The sequence below is a fragment of the Mastigoproctus giganteus genome, chromosome 8 (genome assembly GCF_048544385.1).
Source record: "Mastigoproctus giganteus isolate SK-2022 chromosome 8, ASM4854438v1, whole genome shotgun sequence".
NCBI lineage: Eukaryota > Metazoa > Arthropoda > Arachnida > Uropygi > Thelyphonidae > Mastigoproctus > Mastigoproctus giganteus.
In genome coordinates, this window is record NC_143582.1 from 100,798,195 (window position 1) to 100,817,257 (window position 19,063).

General features: G+C 39.1%; 1 protein-coding gene across 1 annotated transcript in view; it reads right to left on the reverse strand.

The window, feature by feature from the left end:
• The window catches only part of LOC150081740 (F-box only protein 7-like), a 389,948-nt gene that overhangs the window by 119,909 nt on the left and 250,976 nt on the right, over positions 1–19,063 (reverse strand). Inside the window, exon 7 of the mRNA XM_090379603.1 lies at positions 15,749–15,801. Coding sequence (XP_090235729.1) covers positions 15,749–15,801 — 53 coding nt within the window. The remainder of the gene's footprint in view (positions 1–15,748; positions 15,802–19,063) is intronic.

A 19,063-nucleotide genomic window follows, 5' to 3' on the forward strand; every position in this document is an offset into this window, starting at 1 on the left:
ACCACAGAGTTGATACACTGCTCTGGGGTTGCTGTTTCCCCATATGCAGTACTTTACATTTGTCAATGTTAAACTTAATTTGCCACCTCTCAGCCCATCTGCTCAACCTTTCCAGATCCTGTTGCAGTAGCATAGTGTCAGTAGTGTCCTTGACAATCCTGCCAAAATTCGTATCATCTGCAAACTTGTACATTAAGCTTGATATACCATCATCAATATCATTTATCAATACAGAAAACAATAATGGACCCAATACTGAACCCTGAGGGACTCCACTAATAACATTAGTCCATGATGAGCAGTGTCCATTGATTACCACTCTCTGTCTTTTCCCCCTCAACCACCCCTTTATCCATAGCAGCAATTTGCCTCCAATGCCACACTGCTCCAATTTGTGCAGCAGTCTTCCATGTGCAACAGTATCAAAAGCCTTTCTAAGATCCAAGTATATAATATCAAAGTTATTCCCTGCATCCAGTTCTTTTGTGACTGCATCATAGTATCCAATCAAATTGGTCAGGCAAGACTTCCCCTTAACAAAACCATGCTGTGTCCGAGCTATAACTGAAGTCTTGTCTAGATGATCCTGCAGTGCTTCTTTAACCAGTGCCTCCATTAATTTTCCAGGAACAGAAGTTAAACTAACAGGTCTATAATTACTTGTGTCGCCCTTTGATCCTCCTTTGTGAATTGGGGTCACATTTGCACATCTCCAGTCCATGGGTACTTCCCGTGAGTCCAAAGAAGCTCTCATGATTATGGCTAAAGGTTTGCTTACTTCCTTTGCTGCCTCCTTTAATATAACTGGATAGATCCCATCCACCCCAGGTGCCTTTCTTGTATTTATCTTCAACAATTTCTCCTCCACTTTACTCTCAGTTATTACAAGATTCTCTAGCTTACTGCCAGAGTTGAATACACCTCTGGCATTCCCCTCGCTGAATAACTCCTCATGTGTGAATGTCGATGCAAAATATTCATTCAGTTTGTTAGCTACCTGAGCAGGATCATCAACAGTTGACCCATCGATATCAAGTGGACCAATCTCATTCATCCCCTTCCTTCTAGAGTTTACATAAGTAAAGAACTCTATGCTGTTTTTCTTTGCATCTCTTGCCAAAGATTTCTCGTAATCTGCCTTCACCTGCCTAACCTCCTTTGTAACTTGGTTACAGATCAACTTGTATCTATCATACAATCACGTGTTAATTTGTATGTATCCCATGCATTTTTCTTCTCTGCCATATGTCTCATTAGTTCATCTGAACAGAAGGCCTAAACCTTGAACAATATTTCTTAGTTGGTATGTAAAGCCTAGTAGCTTCCAAGATAAGTTCTTTGAATGCTTCCCATTTTGAATTTGCTGTTGGTAACATCATCAGTTGGTCCCACTGTATAGAATTTAAATACTTTCTCAGTCCATCGTAGTCGCCTTTACGAAAGCAATAACCCTTCCCTTTACCCCTAATGGTAGTTACCTCTTTGAGTAAATCCCACTTCAGCACACTGTGATCACTGCCACCTAGTGGTTCATTTACCTGCAGATTCTTAATGCATGAAGAATCACTACTGATAATCAGATCAAGAGTATTACTCCCTCTAGTTGCCTCCCGAACATGCTGATGTAGAAAACAATCATCCAATAAATCCCCAAAAGCCTTGCTAGTGTGTGAGTGACCAGCACCCAAATTCCAGTTAATATCTGGGAAATTAAAATCCCCCATTATAAGACTCTCTGATTTACTGGCCCACTCTATTTCCCTGTACAGTTTCTTATTATACTCATCAGAGTCATTAGGCCTATAGCACACTCCTACTCTCAATTTTGATCTCCCAATGCTTATGTCACACCAAACTGACTCGACACTGCACTGTCCAGCAACGTCGACTGGCTTCACTTCCTTGGATTTTATGTATTTCTTAACTAATAGCATAACCCCTCCTCCCTTCCTATCCTGTCTATCCCTTCTGTAGACATTGTACTCCCCAAATTTCAGTTCTGCATTCCTTATATCTGTGTGACACCAAGTCTCTGAAATCCCCACAATATCTGCCTTTGATGTCTTGAGCAATACCTCAAATTCATCAAATTTATTTACTAAACTCCTAGCATTGGTGTACACGCAAGTATACATGCAACTGTTCTTTTTCTTAGCTTCCCTAACACAACCTATGTGTTTATTTGTACCCCAATGATTCCCAGCAGTCTCTGAAATATCCTGCATCTTATTTTCCAGGCTGCGGCTCATTCCAATAGAAGCAGTGCAAGAATAACTTTCACCTCTGCCAGTGGCTACTGTTAATCTATTAGTCCTTGTATCCCCCCAATCTAGCAGTTTTCCGACCCACCTAACACTGCCTCGATAGCATCAGCAAACATTCTTGCACCCTTTCTATTTAAATATGTAAGCTCTCAAGCTATTTACGGTCCCAAAACCCCTGTGCATCATCTGTGATGACAGCATGTTCCGGAGAAATTTGAAGTTGTTTCTCCCAGAAATGTTCTGCCACAGCAACTTCCCATAATTTGCGGACTTTATTGCGTTTGCATGCTCCCCCAGCCGGTCTTTCAATCACCGCCCCCGTCTCACCCACATAACACACCCCACAATCCAGGCATTGAATTTCCTACACCACCCCACTGCTGGCTTCTTTGGATATGGAGTCTTTAACTCGAGATATCGCTGTGTGCAACCTCCGACCTGGGAGTTGCACACAGCATATCTGACACTCCCGAATTATACGTACAATGTGGTCTGAAAGGCCCGGATAGTAGGGAATGTATGCAGTGTTCAAAGGGGCGAACTGCTCATTACGGGTGGACTCTACTCCTCTAATGGCTCTGTCCAACACCCTCTGGGGGTAGCCGCACTTCTTGAGGTCTGCTGTGACCCGAACAATTTCATTATCTTTATCCTTGGAGGTGCTGCAGTGGGACCCCGCCCTGTCTATTAGAGCCCTGACCACACTGTTTTTGTGTTGGCTGGCCTGTGCCAGCCAACACAAATGGGTATATTGACCCCGGCACATTGACTTTCTAAATACCTTGGACTTAACCTTCCACCTTCCCTAATTACCAACACATCAAGGAATGGCAAGGATCCCTCTGCTTCCACCTCCGAAGTATATTTGATAAAAGGGGAGAAACTATTAAGTACATTAAGTACCTGATCCTCCCTCCCCTTTGTATAATGGAGAATATGTCGTCAACATATCTCCTCCATTTGCACATGGGAAATTTCAAATCCCCAAAATCCTGACTTCTAACTCTTCCATAGCTAAATTGGCCACTATGGCACTAATGGGGGAACCCATGGCTGTGCCATGGACCTGCCTGTACATGACATCTTGGAATACCATAATGGTATTTGATAAGCAAAACTCCACTCCACACATCAATACTTAGAGGTGACCTGGTACTTAATAATACATCCTTTTCTAATCTTATCTAGTACCGTTTTGCTTATTTAGTACCATTATGGTATTCCAAGATGTCATGTACAGGCAGTGTACACGACCAAATGCCATAGTGGCCAATTTTGCTATAGACGAGTTAGAAGTCAGGATTTTTGGGGATTTGGAATTTCCCATGCACAGATGGAAGAGATATGTTGATGATGACACATTCTCCATTATACTAAGGGGAGGGAGGATCAGGTACTTAATGTACTTAATAATTTCTCCCCTTTTATCAAATTTACTTCGGAGGTGGAAGCAGAGGGAACCTTGCCATTCCTCGACGTGTTGGTAATTAGGGAAGGTGGCAGGCTTAAGTCCAAGGTATTTAGAAAGCCGATGTGCCGGGGTCAATATACCCATTTGTGTTGGCTGGCATAGGCCAGCCAACACAAAAACAGTGTGGTCAGGGCTCTAATAGACAGGGTGGGGTCCCACTGCAGCACTAGAGGAGTAGAGTCCACCCGTAATGAGCAGTTCGCCCCTGTGAACACCGCATATATTCCTTACTATCCGGGCCTTTCAGACCACACTGTACGTATAATTCTGGGGTGTCAGATATGCTGTGTGCAACTCCTAGGTCGGAGGTTGCACACAGCGATATCTCGAGTTAAAGACCCCATATCCAAAGAAGCCAGCAGTGAGGTGGTGTACGAAATTAAATGCCCGGATTGTGGGGTGTGTTATGTGAGTGAGACGGGACGGCAATTGAAAGACCGGCTGGGGGAGAATGCAAATGCAATAAAGTCCGCAAATTATGGGAAGTCTGCTGTGGCAGAACATTTCTGGGAGAAACAACATCAAATTTCTCCGGAGGATGCTGTCATCACAGATCATGCACAGGGGTTCTGGGACCGTAAATGGCTTGAGAGCTTACATATTGGGGGAGCTATCAATACTATTAATAGGGATAAGGTGTACGTCTACACCCCCCCCCTCCTGGAAACGTTCTTTCTCGGACGTGATGAACAGTTTCACCTAGCGCGCTCCCGAGCCATTTCCGGTCCCGGTGCGCAAATGGAAAATTCCAACCGTGGAACCATGTGATGTGTGCCGTGCATCTGATATTTAAGGATGTGTCGGACAGTAGACATATACTGCTGAGGAAGGAGACTGCTGCCTCCGAAAGCTACAGCAAATTTTATCGCTTTTAATTTCTAGATTTTTAGTATATTTTATCAGTGTTATTTATATTTTTATTGTAAATATATATCTATTTTATACTTATTTTATTGTAAATAAAGGTTTTTAGTTACAGTATTGGATTTATTTATCTTCTGGCTGGTGTGAAGCTTAATCATCAACACAAATAACACATGTTATTTACAAACATAGCAGGCGAATAAGCAACAGCTCAGGAACCCTGTAACATGAAAATGCGTTTTACATTTGTTGATATTTTTGGTCATCTTACTGAAATGCATTTAAGTTTGCAACATCCAAACATAACACTATTTTCTGTGAGCAATAAGATTACAGCCTTTACTATGAAACTTCACATGATTTAAAGACATTATTAATAATGAAATGATGCAAAGGTTAGAAGTTCACAAATGCAAGAAATAAAGGAACACTGCAAGATCAAGAATATAAGTAATTTTTCAAAGGTTATACTGAACCTAACTGGATGATAAACTTGTTTGACTCAGTTAACTTCACTCCTAAAAATATGAAGGTGACAGAGAGAGAACATTTGATTGATTTGGCTTGTAATGATTAAAATATGGTGAATCCAACAGTTCCAAGCTCGAAAGAATTTTTGATAACAAGAACAATATAACACGTGTTCTGCAAAACCTTCAAAATTTCTAATTCCAATCTGCAAAACTTACTCATGTGAAACTAGTTTTCCTGCCATGTTTCTGATTAAAACCAAATTGAAGAAACTTATCATTTGGTTGCCAAGTTCTAAGATGTATTTTTTGTTTGCTTTTCTAGTGCCAAAAGAAAAAAAATGAAAATCTGTTTCATCACACTCCCCAACTTTCTCAGTGATGTCTATTTCCACATACAATCTACCAAATTTCACTTACTTTTTCTGACAGAGTCAATTATCGGTTCCTCAACTACTGCTCACATCAGTTATCCCCAACTATTTGCTGTATGATTCCTTTTGTTTCAAAGGTGATACTACTATCAGGAAGTCCCTTATATTCCTTGCCAGTGACTTCCTAACATGGAATCTCCTCTGGCTTAAAACATCTCCACCTCCATTCTACCAAATTCATCTGTTGCCTCTATCATTCTCCCAACTCCACTAATCACTCTGAACACTCTGACTTCCTCCAATCTAACTTTCCTAATAGTGAGGTAACCTTCCTTGGTGACAAGATCGTATGTATAGCTTAGCTTAATTTTCAGCACTCACCTCACAGTAATCCGCTTAGCTGGTGGAGAGTTTTATCACATACATAGTGGTTATAGGATTCTAATAACTTACAGGGATTATGGGTTAGCAACTAAGTTATGGGCTATAAAAATTTTCTTAAGAAAGAAAAGTGCACCTTCCATTCTATGGTTGCCTAATTAAATTAAATTAAAATGAAAAAAAAAAATAGAAGCTAATAGCCGCGCACGAGTGAATTTTGAAATCGTCCTCAGTTAGCTATAGTGGGGGGGGGGGGGAAAGCACACTTGTGTTATATATACGGGTAGGGTTTCCTGAAATGCATTTCAGTGCACGTGGAAACTTAATATGTGCTAAATTCCAAATGGGGGAGAAATTGGCGGGAATCTTTTTGTTTAACACGTTGAGTGATGTATGCGTATTGTTGATGATATGGGAGTGCGATAAGGGGCTTATGTATCTTATTCTTATTCGCATAGTTAATGATTTTGTATGGGTTATTAGTGTTTGGTGATGGTTTCTTTTATTAGTTGTAATGGATATTTTCTGTTGATGAATTTTTTGGTGAGGTATTGTAATTCTACAGATAGGTCTGTTTGTGTGTGGTTATATTTTACAGCATTGTATATCTGGTTGTATAGAACTGCTTTTTTGATGTATAGAGGGTGGTGTGAGTGTGTTAAGTTTCCACGTGCACTGAAATGCATTACGGGAAACCCAACCCATATATAACACAAGCGTGCTCTCCCCCCCCACTATAGCTAACTGAGGATGATTTCGAAAGTCGCTCGTGCGTGGCTATTAGCTTCTATTTTCCTTCATTTAATTTAATTTAATTAGGCAGCCACAGAATGGAAGGTGCACTTTCCTTTCTTAAGAAAATTTTTACAGTCCATAACTTACTTTTTAAACCCATAATCCCTGCAAGTTATTAGAATTCTATAACCACTATGTATGTGATAAAACTCTCCACCAGCTCAGCAGATTACTATGAGGGGAGTGCTGAAAATTAAGCTAAGCTATACATACGATCTAGTTATTACATTACAGCACATAAGGACTCCTTAAAAATCAAGAGTCAATTTAACACAAATCCTTTAACTATATATTACACCTCTTCCGCATGCCTATCATTTCCACATTTTCCCCAATGTATTCAGATCTGCACGATAGGAAACTCCATTTCACAAAACTATTAGTTAAATACTTTTCCGACAAACTCCACATCACGTTCTTAAAGAAATGTCTCACATATGACATAATCCCCAATTTCGCTCGCATATGCGCCAAAAACACTGTTAAAAAATATCCTTTTATCATAGAACAAGCCTCTATTGCCATAATTAATGCTGAATTACGGAAAAGATACAGAGAAAAATATCTCCTTTTAGATTATTTAGATCATTGATCTTTTAGATCAATTTCGCCTTAAATTCAAACTTAAAAGAGAACTAACCCCCACGACTTGGTACGATTATGTACAACAGAACAACACACAAATTCAGGCAACTTTAAATCAGATTGCACAAAAGCACTCCAAGAAATGGGATACACTCACCAGGAGACACAACCCCCCCCCCACAAACTCAGTTGTTAAAACTCTGCGCAAACATTTTCCCCTAACGAACTTGCCAGTCTAGAATACGGATTCAATTTCGCCATTAACAGCAACCACTACCCAGTTAAAGATGCCATAATAGAAATACAAACTAAACTTGATAACCACCCAGATAAATATCGAATCATACATGAAACTAATGCTGATTTTAACTCCCAATTAACTAGTAAACCTAATATTCCCCAACAACAATTAACCCACATACGAGACTTTATGAAAACCCCGAACATTATAATACAAAAGGCAGACAAAGGTGACACCATCGCAATCATGGACATAAACACATACATAAAGAAAATGTTGCACATCCTGTCAGATTCAACAACATACAGAGCTTGCAACACGTCTAATATTAACAAACTTAAAAATAAACTTGATGGGATCCTAAGAAGACTCAGTGCCAACAAACAAATTAATTTACATACCCTCCAGCAAATAGGCATACACAGCAACATTCTCCCACACATTTTTGGAATAGTCAAACTTCATAAACAAGATTATCCTTTAAGACCCATCGTTTCATATAAACAGTCCGCCTATGCTAACCCCATATTCCTTGTTAAGATTATTTCACCTTTAATGAGATTTTCTTGGTTCAGGGTCTACAATACTAAACAAGCACACGAACGTATAACTTCCATAACTTCCAAATGCCATATCTGAAAACGATATTCTTGCGTCCTTCAACGTCGTCTCTCTATACACAAACGTGCACATCGAATCCATGCCACTGGCGCTTAAACAACTATTATAGACGACACATTGACAAAACGTACCGACTTAAACATTAATGACATTTTAGAACTCGCATCACTGTTACTTGACGCCAAACAATTTAAATTCCAAAATAACATCTACGAACAAATTTTCAGCCTTTCCATGGGCCTCGGTATCTCTGCCCCTTTATCCGAGATCTACCTCGCTTCTATCGAAGAGAAAATACTCCATCCCTTTCCCCCAGAAATTATACTATACATGAGGTATGCAGATGACGTCCTCTTAATAGGCAACAGAACCACCATCGTTACTTTACTGAACACGTTTGATACAACACATGAAAGACTCAAATTTACTCTCAAAGTAGAAACCGATAATAAAATTAATTTTCTAAACCGCACTATATACAAAATAAGTACATCTTTAGGCACCAAAATATGCAGAAAAAACACACATACAAGTAAATTCTTACTTTACCACTCACACCACCCTCTATACATCAAAAAAGCAGTTCTATACAACCAGATATACAACGCTGTAAAATATAGCAACACACAAACAGACCTATCTGTAGAATTACAATACCTCACCAAAAAATTCATCGACAGAAAATACCCATTACAACTAATAAAAGAAACCATCGCCAAAGTTCATAACAAGACTAATAACCCAAGCAAAATCATTAACCACGTGAATAAGAATAGGATAAATAAACCCCTTATCGTGCTCCCATATCATCAACAATATGCTAGAAGACTTCAACAGATTTTTAAGAATACAGATATCAAATTAATATTCACATCTTATAACAAATTAAGTTCCAAATTCAATTCATACAAGACAACACACGAGTACGAAACACAAGATCATAACAACATTATATATTTGATTAAATGCCAATCAGATTGCCAAGCATGTTACATAGACAGTACAACAGCAAAATTCGGGACATCAAAAATTTCCAATACGCATGCATACTACCACTTTAATAGCTTCAAATCTAATTCAACAAGTACAGAACTAACACAACACGTCCAATCTTATAATCATAACCCACTCATCGATTCAGCCATCACAGTAGTCAAATTAAATTCCAGCTACAAAATCCTTGAAAACGAAGCCATCATCATCGAATGGTTTAAGCGCCATACATCACTCAACGCGTTAAACAAAAAGATTCCCGCCAATTTCTCCCCCATTTGGAATTTAGCACGTATTAAGGTTCCATGTGCAATGAAATGCATTTCGGGAAACCCAACCCATATATATAACACAAGTTAATTAGATAGTATGAATCAGAGCTGTAATACTCGATATGTTCTACGTTGATAATAATATTAGTAAATTAATAAGAGGAGTTTACCTCAATATAGTACGTGGAACACTTCCGTATGATACCCTCCAGAAATTAAAACGGAAAAAACGAAAAAATCAACAACTTACCGGTACATTAAAGTATAATATAAATAATTAAAGTAAAATATAAATAATTAAATAATCAATTTAACACAATTCAAAATCAATTTAAAACAATTAAAATTCAAATTAACGCAATTAAAAGAATCTAACGAAAATATTCAAAACGATTTAATTTAATTTCTGGAGGGTATCATACGGAAGTGTTCCACGTACTATATTGAGGTAAACTCCTCTTATTAATTTACTAATATAACACAAGTGCGCTCTCTTCCCCCCCCCCACCACCACCATTGCTAACTGAGGACGATTTCGAAAGTCGCTCTCGGCGGCTATTAGCTTTTCTTTTTCTTCATTTAATTTAATTAGGCAACCATAGAATGGAAGGTGCACTTTCCTTTCTTAAGAAAATTTTTATAGCCCATAATTTAGTTTTTAAACCCATAATCCCTGTAAGTTATTAGAATCCTATAACCACTATGTATGTGATAAAACTCTCCACCAGCTAAGCGGATTACTATGAGGTGAGTGCTGAAAATTAAACTAAGCTATACATACGATCTAGTTATTACATTACAGCACATAAGGACTCCTTAAAAATCAAGAGCCTTCCTTGGTGATTAAAATGTCCAGCTGGCTTCCATTCTTTAGTTATATAGATCCAGCTGGTTGAGATAACATGGTTCTGCAATTACTAATAACTCCAATCAGCTTGTTCATTTACTTACCAGAATACCAGAAAATCCTAACCACATGCCCAGTGTTCTCAATCTTTTCTCACAGAGAGCTGTTCAAAGTACACGGTCTGTGACAGCCAAATCCTCTGCTTGCACCTTCACGATGGTGGGACTGTTAGTAATCCTGGGTATAACCTCCATGCACAAGTACATGGTGGGTGACCACCCAGGTGTGATCCAACGTAAGCAGGGGCGAGGTGTGGCACCAACACCACATGAAGGAATGCCGCCCCCTCTATGTTACCAGGCAGTACTAAGTGGTAGATGACCCTCAGCAACTGGGGCAATACCACCACTTTGCTTATTGGTGGCTTGAAGTGGTGGAACCCATGTTTAGTCTCCAGAGCTGAAGTTCCGGTCAACCCTTCCCCATCTCTTCCATCATGCACTATGAGTGATGACTTTTGAGGATATGATGAACATTGTGGCGAGATACATTATTCCTTACATTTCGAGGGTACAGCTCTAAAACAGTGTTCGCAGGCCGGCCGCTAGTTAGTACACTGGATCGAACCTATTGGTAACTCTCTAGGAGACTGCCGGATCAGCTAGTGTATAATATTGCCACCTCTACTCTGCCAGATAGTGAATTGAGGGAGTCCAAGTAGTGTGTGCGGGGGGGCATCGTCTAGGCCACGTTATGTCAAGGACCTGGGTATATTCTTACCATGAGTACGCCATATCCAAAAATTTCATTACTTCATACAGCATGTCCCAACAACTTTTTCTTACTATTGAATACACCATGAATTGTCAAACTTATAGAGCAAGATTATCTGCGAAAAGATCTAAAACTCCCAAACACTTCCTAATTCATTTCACAAATATACATGGTCTCTATTCTAATCTCAATGATGTCCATTTCCACTTGCAGTCTGCCAAACCCCATGTACTTTTTCTGACAGAATCTCAGTTATCGGTTGAATCAACTACTGCTCAACTCAGATGCCCAACTTATTCGCTGTATGATTCCTTTCGCCTCAAAGGTGGTACTTGTGCATATGTCCATTCTGATATTTCCTGTCAGAGACTTGGTAATTTGGAATCTCTTCTCTGGCTTAAAATCTCTCTACCTCATTGTGTCAAATTCATCTGTTCAACAGTCTTTACCGTTCTCCAAATTCCACTAATCACTTGGAGCTCTTTGACTTCCTCTCTTTGCAACTTGACTCTCTCCAGTGCAACTTTCCTAACAGTGAGGTAATTTTCCTTGGTGATTTTAATGTTCACAACTCCAGCTGGCTTCCATTTTCTAGTCACACCGACCCAGCTGGTCGAGATGCTGAGGCTTTTGCAATTACTAATGACCTTGCACAGATTGTTCATTTACCTACAAGAATACCGGACAATCTTAATCATACAGCCAATATAGACAACCCTAATCATACAGCCAATATAGACAACCCTAATCATACAGCCAATATAGACAACCCTAATCATACAGCCAATATAGACAACCCTAATCATACAGCCAATATAGACAATCCTAATCATACAGCCAACAATACTTGATCTTTTTCTCACAAACAACCCTTCTTAAGTACACGGTCCAAGTGAGAGGTCCTTTAGGCACTTCAGATCACAACTTGGTGATTGACTCTTCTCCAATGGACCCTTTATCACATGGCTATTTCCAACCTCATGTTGTTTGGCATTACAAGAATGCAAAATGGGATGACCTGCGAGATTTCTTTTCTTCTTTCCCTTGGTCAGATTACTGTTTCAAAACTTCTGATACCAATGTTTGCACAGATCTTGTCAGTGAAGTTATTCTTGCAGAAATTGAATCCTTTATCCGACACTCCACTTTAAAATCTCATAAACCTTGGTTTTCCAATAGATGTGCTAAGGCTGTTCAAGAGAAGAATGTTGCATATCGTAATTGGTTTGTTTCTAATTCTTCAGCTTCATTTTCTGCCTACATCAAAGCTTGCAACAATTGTAAAGCAGTTATTAATCAGTCCAAACTAGAGTTTGAACAGGCTAAGAGTAGAAAACTTGCTTCTTGCCCTAATGGTAGCCAAGCATTCTGGTCTCTTGCCAAAGCTATTGGCTGCAACTTTTGCCCATCTCTGCTCCCACCTCTGTCCAAACCAGATGGTTCTGTTGTAACTTCAGCCAAGGATAAGTCTGACCTTCTAGCATCCCATTTTTCTTCCAACTCGTGTATTAATGATCTTGGTAAAACACCTACCTCCATTCCCAACATGCTCCATTCAATGCCTACTGTGGTCTTCCATCAAAAGGATGTCAGAAGAATTTTGATGAATCTTGATGCTAAGAAAGCTCCAGGTCCCGATGGTATTTCTCCACTTGTTCTCAAAATCTGTGCTCCTGAATATGCTGCTATTCTTTGCTGCCTTTTTTTCACTTTCTTATTCCAAAGGTGTTTTTTCTTCTGCTTGGAAATTTTCTCATATCCAGCCAGTTCCTAAAAAGGGTGACAAATCCCTCCCATCCAATTATCGTCCCATTGCAATTACTTCTACTCTTTTCTAAAGTAATGGAGAAATCCATTAACCGAAAACTCTTAAACTACCTAGAAACCTTCCATCTGATCAACAACTGCCAGAATGGATTCCGTTAGTGTCGATCCACTGGTTTATGGCTTATGTTACCCATTTATTCAAATAACCAACACACTCCACTCGGTGCCTCATGTGGTTTTCTGTCAAAACGATGTTAAAAGAATTGTGATATCTGAAGAAAGTTTGGCGAAGGTAAAGAAGGCCAACTCAAGAACCAGGGGAAACTTCGGGAAACATTTTAGTGGTCAAACACGTTTAATTGTACAGTAGCTTCTATCTGAATTCTCAGTAAACAGATGGTGCGTGTTATTGGCATAGGTGATGACAGTAGAAGTCAATAACAATGTATTGATTAGCTTTTTCTAATTATTAAAAGCAGATTATTGGAGTTCATGAGTGTAATACGTTCGCTGCTGAAATTTACTTAAGGATACACCCTCCAGACTGCTTCAGTTTTAGGGTGTTTATCGGCCCTTCCCTGTTTTAACCCGATAGGAAAACGACTTCCACTGCAGCTACCGATAACAAGCACCACCTGTAGAAGTCATTTTCATATTGGGTTAAAACAGCAGGAAGGGGGAGGGATAAACATCCTGAGGCTGTCTGGAGGGTGTACCCATAAGTAAATTTCAGCCCACTCATGAACTCCGATAATCTGTTTTTAATAATAAGAAAAACTAATCATTACTTTGTTATCGACCTCTACTGCCACTACTGATAACACACACCATCTGTTTACCAAGAATGCAGGGAGAAGCTGAGGCCCTTCCCTGTTTTAACCCGATAGGAAAACGACTTCCACTGCAGCTACCGATAACAAGCACCACCTGTAGAAGTCATTTTCATATTGGGTTAAAACAGCAGGAAGGGGGAGGGATAAACATCCTGAGGCTGTCTGGAGGGTGTACCCATAAGTAAATTTCAGCCCACTCATGAACTCCGATAATCTGTTTTTAATAATAAGAAAAACTAATCATTACTTTGTTATCGACCTCTACTGCCACTACTGATAACACACACCATCTGTTTACCAAGAATGCAGGGAGAAGCTGAGGCCCTTCCCTGTTTTAACCCGATAGGAAAACGACTTCCACTGCAGCTACCGATAACAAGCACCACCTGTAGAAGTCATTTTCATATTGGGTTAAAACAGCAGGAAGGGGGGGATAAACATCCTAAGACTGAGGCTGTCTGGAGGGTGTACCCATAAGTAAATTTCAGCCCACTCATGAACTCCGATAATCTGTTTTTAATAATAAGAAAAACTAATCATTACTTTGTTATCGACTTCTACTGCCACTACCGATAACACACACCATCTGTTTACCAAGAATGCAGGGAGAAGCTGTGGTACTGGGAAACGTTTTTGATGGGTAAAAGTTTCCCGTGTTTCTCGTATTGACTTTCTTTACCTTAGCCGAAAGTTTCACATCCTGATGGTATTTCCTCACTTGTTCTCAAAATCTGTGCTCACAAACTGGCTTCTGTTCTCTGTTGCCCTTTAATCTTTCTTATTCCACTGGTGTTTTTTTTTTTCTTCTGCTTGAAACTTTTTTCATATACAGTCAATTTCTATATAGGGTGATCTATTTTGTCACCCTGTTTAGGAAGACAAATACTAACATTGCAGAATGATAATTCCTTTAATCCTTAATTAGAGCTTTCTAATTGCCTAAATTTCCTAAAGGCCAGAGGTGGGAACAAATGCTTACAAAGTTGTCTCTTGTAATGCATTGGTTATATGGAAATATTCTTCATTCTACGGAAACTATTTTAAATGTGATTACCAAGAGGAATTTTTAAAAAAATTGCTATAAAGAGGTTCATTAAACAGAGGTTTGACTATAATAAAATCAAAAAAGGAGCAATTTTAAAATATATAACTGGTCGAGTGCACCCTTAAAATGTTGTGATAAGGCTGGGGCCCTGCTCACCCCACCGTAGTTCCGGCTCTGGATACTCAATATTAAATTCAGGATTAAATTTGTAAAACAAGTAATTGTTTCAACAATGGGCTTGCAAATTTAAAAAAAAATAACATTGGGCTCTCGCAAGCCCACTGCAGCTGACCCATGTATTGAGTATTGCCTAAGAACTACAGTTCGCAGGTTTGAATGCTGTCCCAGGTATGGGTGCAATTGTCAATATTTTTAAAAATAAGGTATAAATAGAGTAATATGATTTCAGCAGTTATATTGCCTTAAAAGCTAAATACTCCTACTGTACTATAAGTATTAAACTATGAATTAGTATAGTACTTATAGTAATTCATAGTCTGAGCTTGAATGTTTGTGAAACGAATGGCTTTAAATAACAATATTGCACAGTGTAGGAAATATGTAAAAGTAAAAGAAATTCCTAATGAAATATAATGCATAAATCCAGCCAGTCTATTTTCCTACTGTCATGGTACTATCAACTACCCTCAGAGAAATATTCAAAAGGTGCTGGATTTTTGAGGTAATACTCTACCAACTTCTTTAAAAAGAACAGCAGTAAAATTAATAAGTCAAATTTGACATCTAGAAATGCTTGTGTCTCCCTTCTAAATTTTCACCCTTCAACTTTGAATTAGCACAGTGAATACCACTGGCAAGGGAATGTGTCTCGAAATGAAAAATTTAAATTCACAAAGAATGAACACTGACTCACAAAGATTGCACTTCTCTTCTATTGCAGAAGACATATACATGACATTACTGATGTGCACAGTGAATCAAAAGGGCTTTCCAGTGCATTACTCTTATTCTAAGCCCTGAACTGAGACCCAAGTCATCCTTTGTTATATTCAAATGGCTCGATCTCTGGCTCTGTGAGGTTGGTAAATAAGTGGCCATATGAGTAAATATACCAATCAAATTAGCAGCTACAACAAAAAGTGAATTAATTTGTGTTATATTTCAATAAACAAAACAAAAATTGACATTACCTTTATTTCTGTCAGCAACTTTGATAACCCAAATGTAGTAGTTATCCCACATGCTACAAACAAAAAATATTCTTATATTACACTGATAGATATATTTTAATAATTTTCTGCTTTATAAAGAAAATAGGTAAATTTGAACAATTTTTAGTTGTTAATTCTAATCCATAATTGATCTACCAAATCAGTTTTTTTTATTCAACCTACCCATGGCCTTATACAAATGGATAATCACCTCCTTTATCCCTGCTAGCAAAATTCCTATATATTGTTGACAAAACTAAATGAGCTGTCCTGGTAGCCTGTCTACACTACTCAGAGAACTTCATATTACACTGCACATTACTCCCAGGTCCTTTTCATGTTCCACAACCCTACATGTAGTTCGACACATTTTATACACTATTCTGGGATTACTGCTACCCATATGCAGCACCTTGCAATCAATTCTCAATGTTAAACTTCAATTGCCATTTCTCAGCCAGTCTGCCCTATTTTTCAAGACCTTGTTTTTTTTTTTTTTTTTTTTTTTTTCATGAGAACCCCAAACACGAGAGGTATTATAACCTATAGTACTTAGTACCGTGCTTGGGTTGGAGGTTGAGAAGACGAAAGAAGATATTTGTTGATATTGGACTTGAACTTCTGTAGATTGTAATTTTCAGGAAATAAGTATGAAGGAAGGTTGTTCCAGAAAACGGCAGTTGAATGAATAAATGAGGAAGATGAAAAGTTGGTTCTGTGGATTTGAAGTTGGACAGTAAATGGATGTTGGCTGGTGGCGGCACGTGTTCAAACTGTTTTGAAAGAGAGAGAGAGGGAATTATAGAAGCCAATTCAGAAGAACAGTGCCCATGTAAGTATCTGTAGAAGAGCCATGCAGCAGAAACAGTGCGTCTATGAGAAAGCAAGTGGAGAGACTCTGTTAGAGATGAATCATTAATTAACCTAACTGCCCTCTTCTGAATGGAATCAAGAAGCCTGAGAGAGGTTTTGGGGGCACCACCCCAGATGTGGGAACAATATTCCATGTCAGGGCGGATTTGCGATTTATACAGAGTGAGCAGCTGTTTGGAAGAAAAGTAACGCCGAGAGCGAAAGAGAAAACCAAGTTTTTTAGATGCAGAGGAAGCAATATTTGTAATGTGCTTGTGCCAAGAGAGATTAGAAGTCAGGGTAATCCCCAAAAGAGATATATCATTTTGCCTAGAAATCGGAGTGTCACTAAAGATAAGCATAGGAGCAGAAGAATCCTTTTTGCGAGATATAAGACAAGATTGAGTTTTAGAAGGGTTGAAATCAACTAAGTTGTCTTTGCCCCACTGGAGAATTACCTGAAGATCGGCATTTAAGGAATTGGCAGCAGATTTTCGAGAACTTGAAGCTGATTGAGCTGGACAAGGTTTCTCAAAATGGAAAGTTGAATGCAATGTGCTATCATCGGCAAAACTATGGATAGGATTTCCAGTCAATGGAAGAAGGTCATTGATATACAAGAGGAAAAGAGTGGGGGAAAGAACTGAACCTTGGGGGACACCGGCATTAGTGGAGAAGTGAGAAGACAGGGAGCCATCTACCATCACCCTCAGTGAGCGATCAGAGAGAAAACTGGATAACCAATTACTAAAAACAGTTGGCAAACCATAAGATGGAAGCTTGTTTAGAAGACCTTTATGCCAAACACAATCAAAAGCCTTTGAGATGTCAAGAGCAACTACTTGTGTTTCACCGAACCTTTCCATTGAATTAGTCCATAAATGGGTAACATAAGCCAGAATATCACCAGTGGATCGACACTGACGGAATCCATACTGGCGATCGTTGATCAGACGGAAGGTTTCTAAGTAGTCTAAGAGTTGGCGGTTAATTGATTTCTCCATTACTTTCGAAAGAGTAGAAGTAATTGCAATGGGACGATAACTGGATGGGAAGGATTTGTCACCCTTTTTAGGAACTGGCTGGATATGAGCAAATTTCCAACCAGAAGGAAAAACACCTTTGGAATAAGAAAGTGAAAAAAGGCGGAAAAGAATAGGAGTAAGTTCAGGAGCACAGGTTTTGAGAACAAGTGGAGAAATAACGTCAGGACCTGGAGCTTTCTTAGCATCAAGATTCATCAAAATCCTTCTGATATCCTTTTGATGGAAGACCACAGGAGGCATTGAATGGAGCGTGTTAGGAATGGTGGGAGGTGTTTTACCAAGATCATTAATACATGAGCTCAAAGAAAAATGGGATTCTAGCAGGTCAGCTTTATCCTTGGCTGAAGTGACAACAGAACCATCTGGTTTGGACAGAGGTGGGAGCAGAGATGGGCAAAAGTTGAGGCCAATAGCTTTGGCAAGAGACCAGAATAATCGGCTACCATTAGGGCAAGAAGCAAGTTTTCTACTCTTAGCCTGTTCAAACTCTAGTTTGGACTGATTAATAACTGCTTTACAATTGTTGCGACCTTTGGTGTAGGCAGAAAATGAAACTGAAGAATTAGAAACAAGCCAATTACGATATGCAACGTTCTTCTCTTGGACAGCCTTAGCACATTTATTTGAAAACCAAGGTTTAGATAAAGGACAAGATTTTAAAGTGGAGTGTGGGATAAAGGATTCCATTCCTGCAAGAATAATTTCACTGACACGATCTAAGCAAACGTTGACATCAGAAGTTTTGAAACAGTAATCCGACCAAGGAAAAGAAGAAAAGAAGTCTCGCAGGTCATCCCAACAAAACGAGGTTCGGAGAAGCCATGAGATAAAAGTTCCACTGGAGAAGAGACAATCACCAAGTTGTGATCTGAAGTGGCTAAAGGACCTCTCACTTCGACTGTGTACTTAGAAGGGTTGTTTGTGAGAAAAAGATCAAGCGTATTGGCTGTATGATTAGGATTCTCCGGTATTCTTGTAGGTAAATGAACAATCTGTGCTAGGTCATTAGTAATTGCAAAAGCCTCAGCATCTCGACCTGCTGGGTCGGTGTGACTAGAAAACGGAAGCCAGCTGGAGTTGTGAACGTTAAAATCACCAAGGAAAATTACCTCACTGTTAGGAAAGTTGGACTGGAGAAAGTCAAGTTGCAAAGAGAGGAAGTCAAAGAGCTCCAAATGATTAGTGGAGTTGGGAGAACGGTAGAGACAACAGATGAATTTTACACAATGAGGTAGAGAGATTTTAAGCCAGAGAAGATCAAAGAGAGGAGATTCCAAATTACCAAGTCTCTGACAGGGAATATCAGAATGGACATATGCACAAGTACCACCTTTGAGGCGAAAGGAATCATACAGCAAATAATTTGGACATCTGAGATGAGCAGTAGTTGAATCAA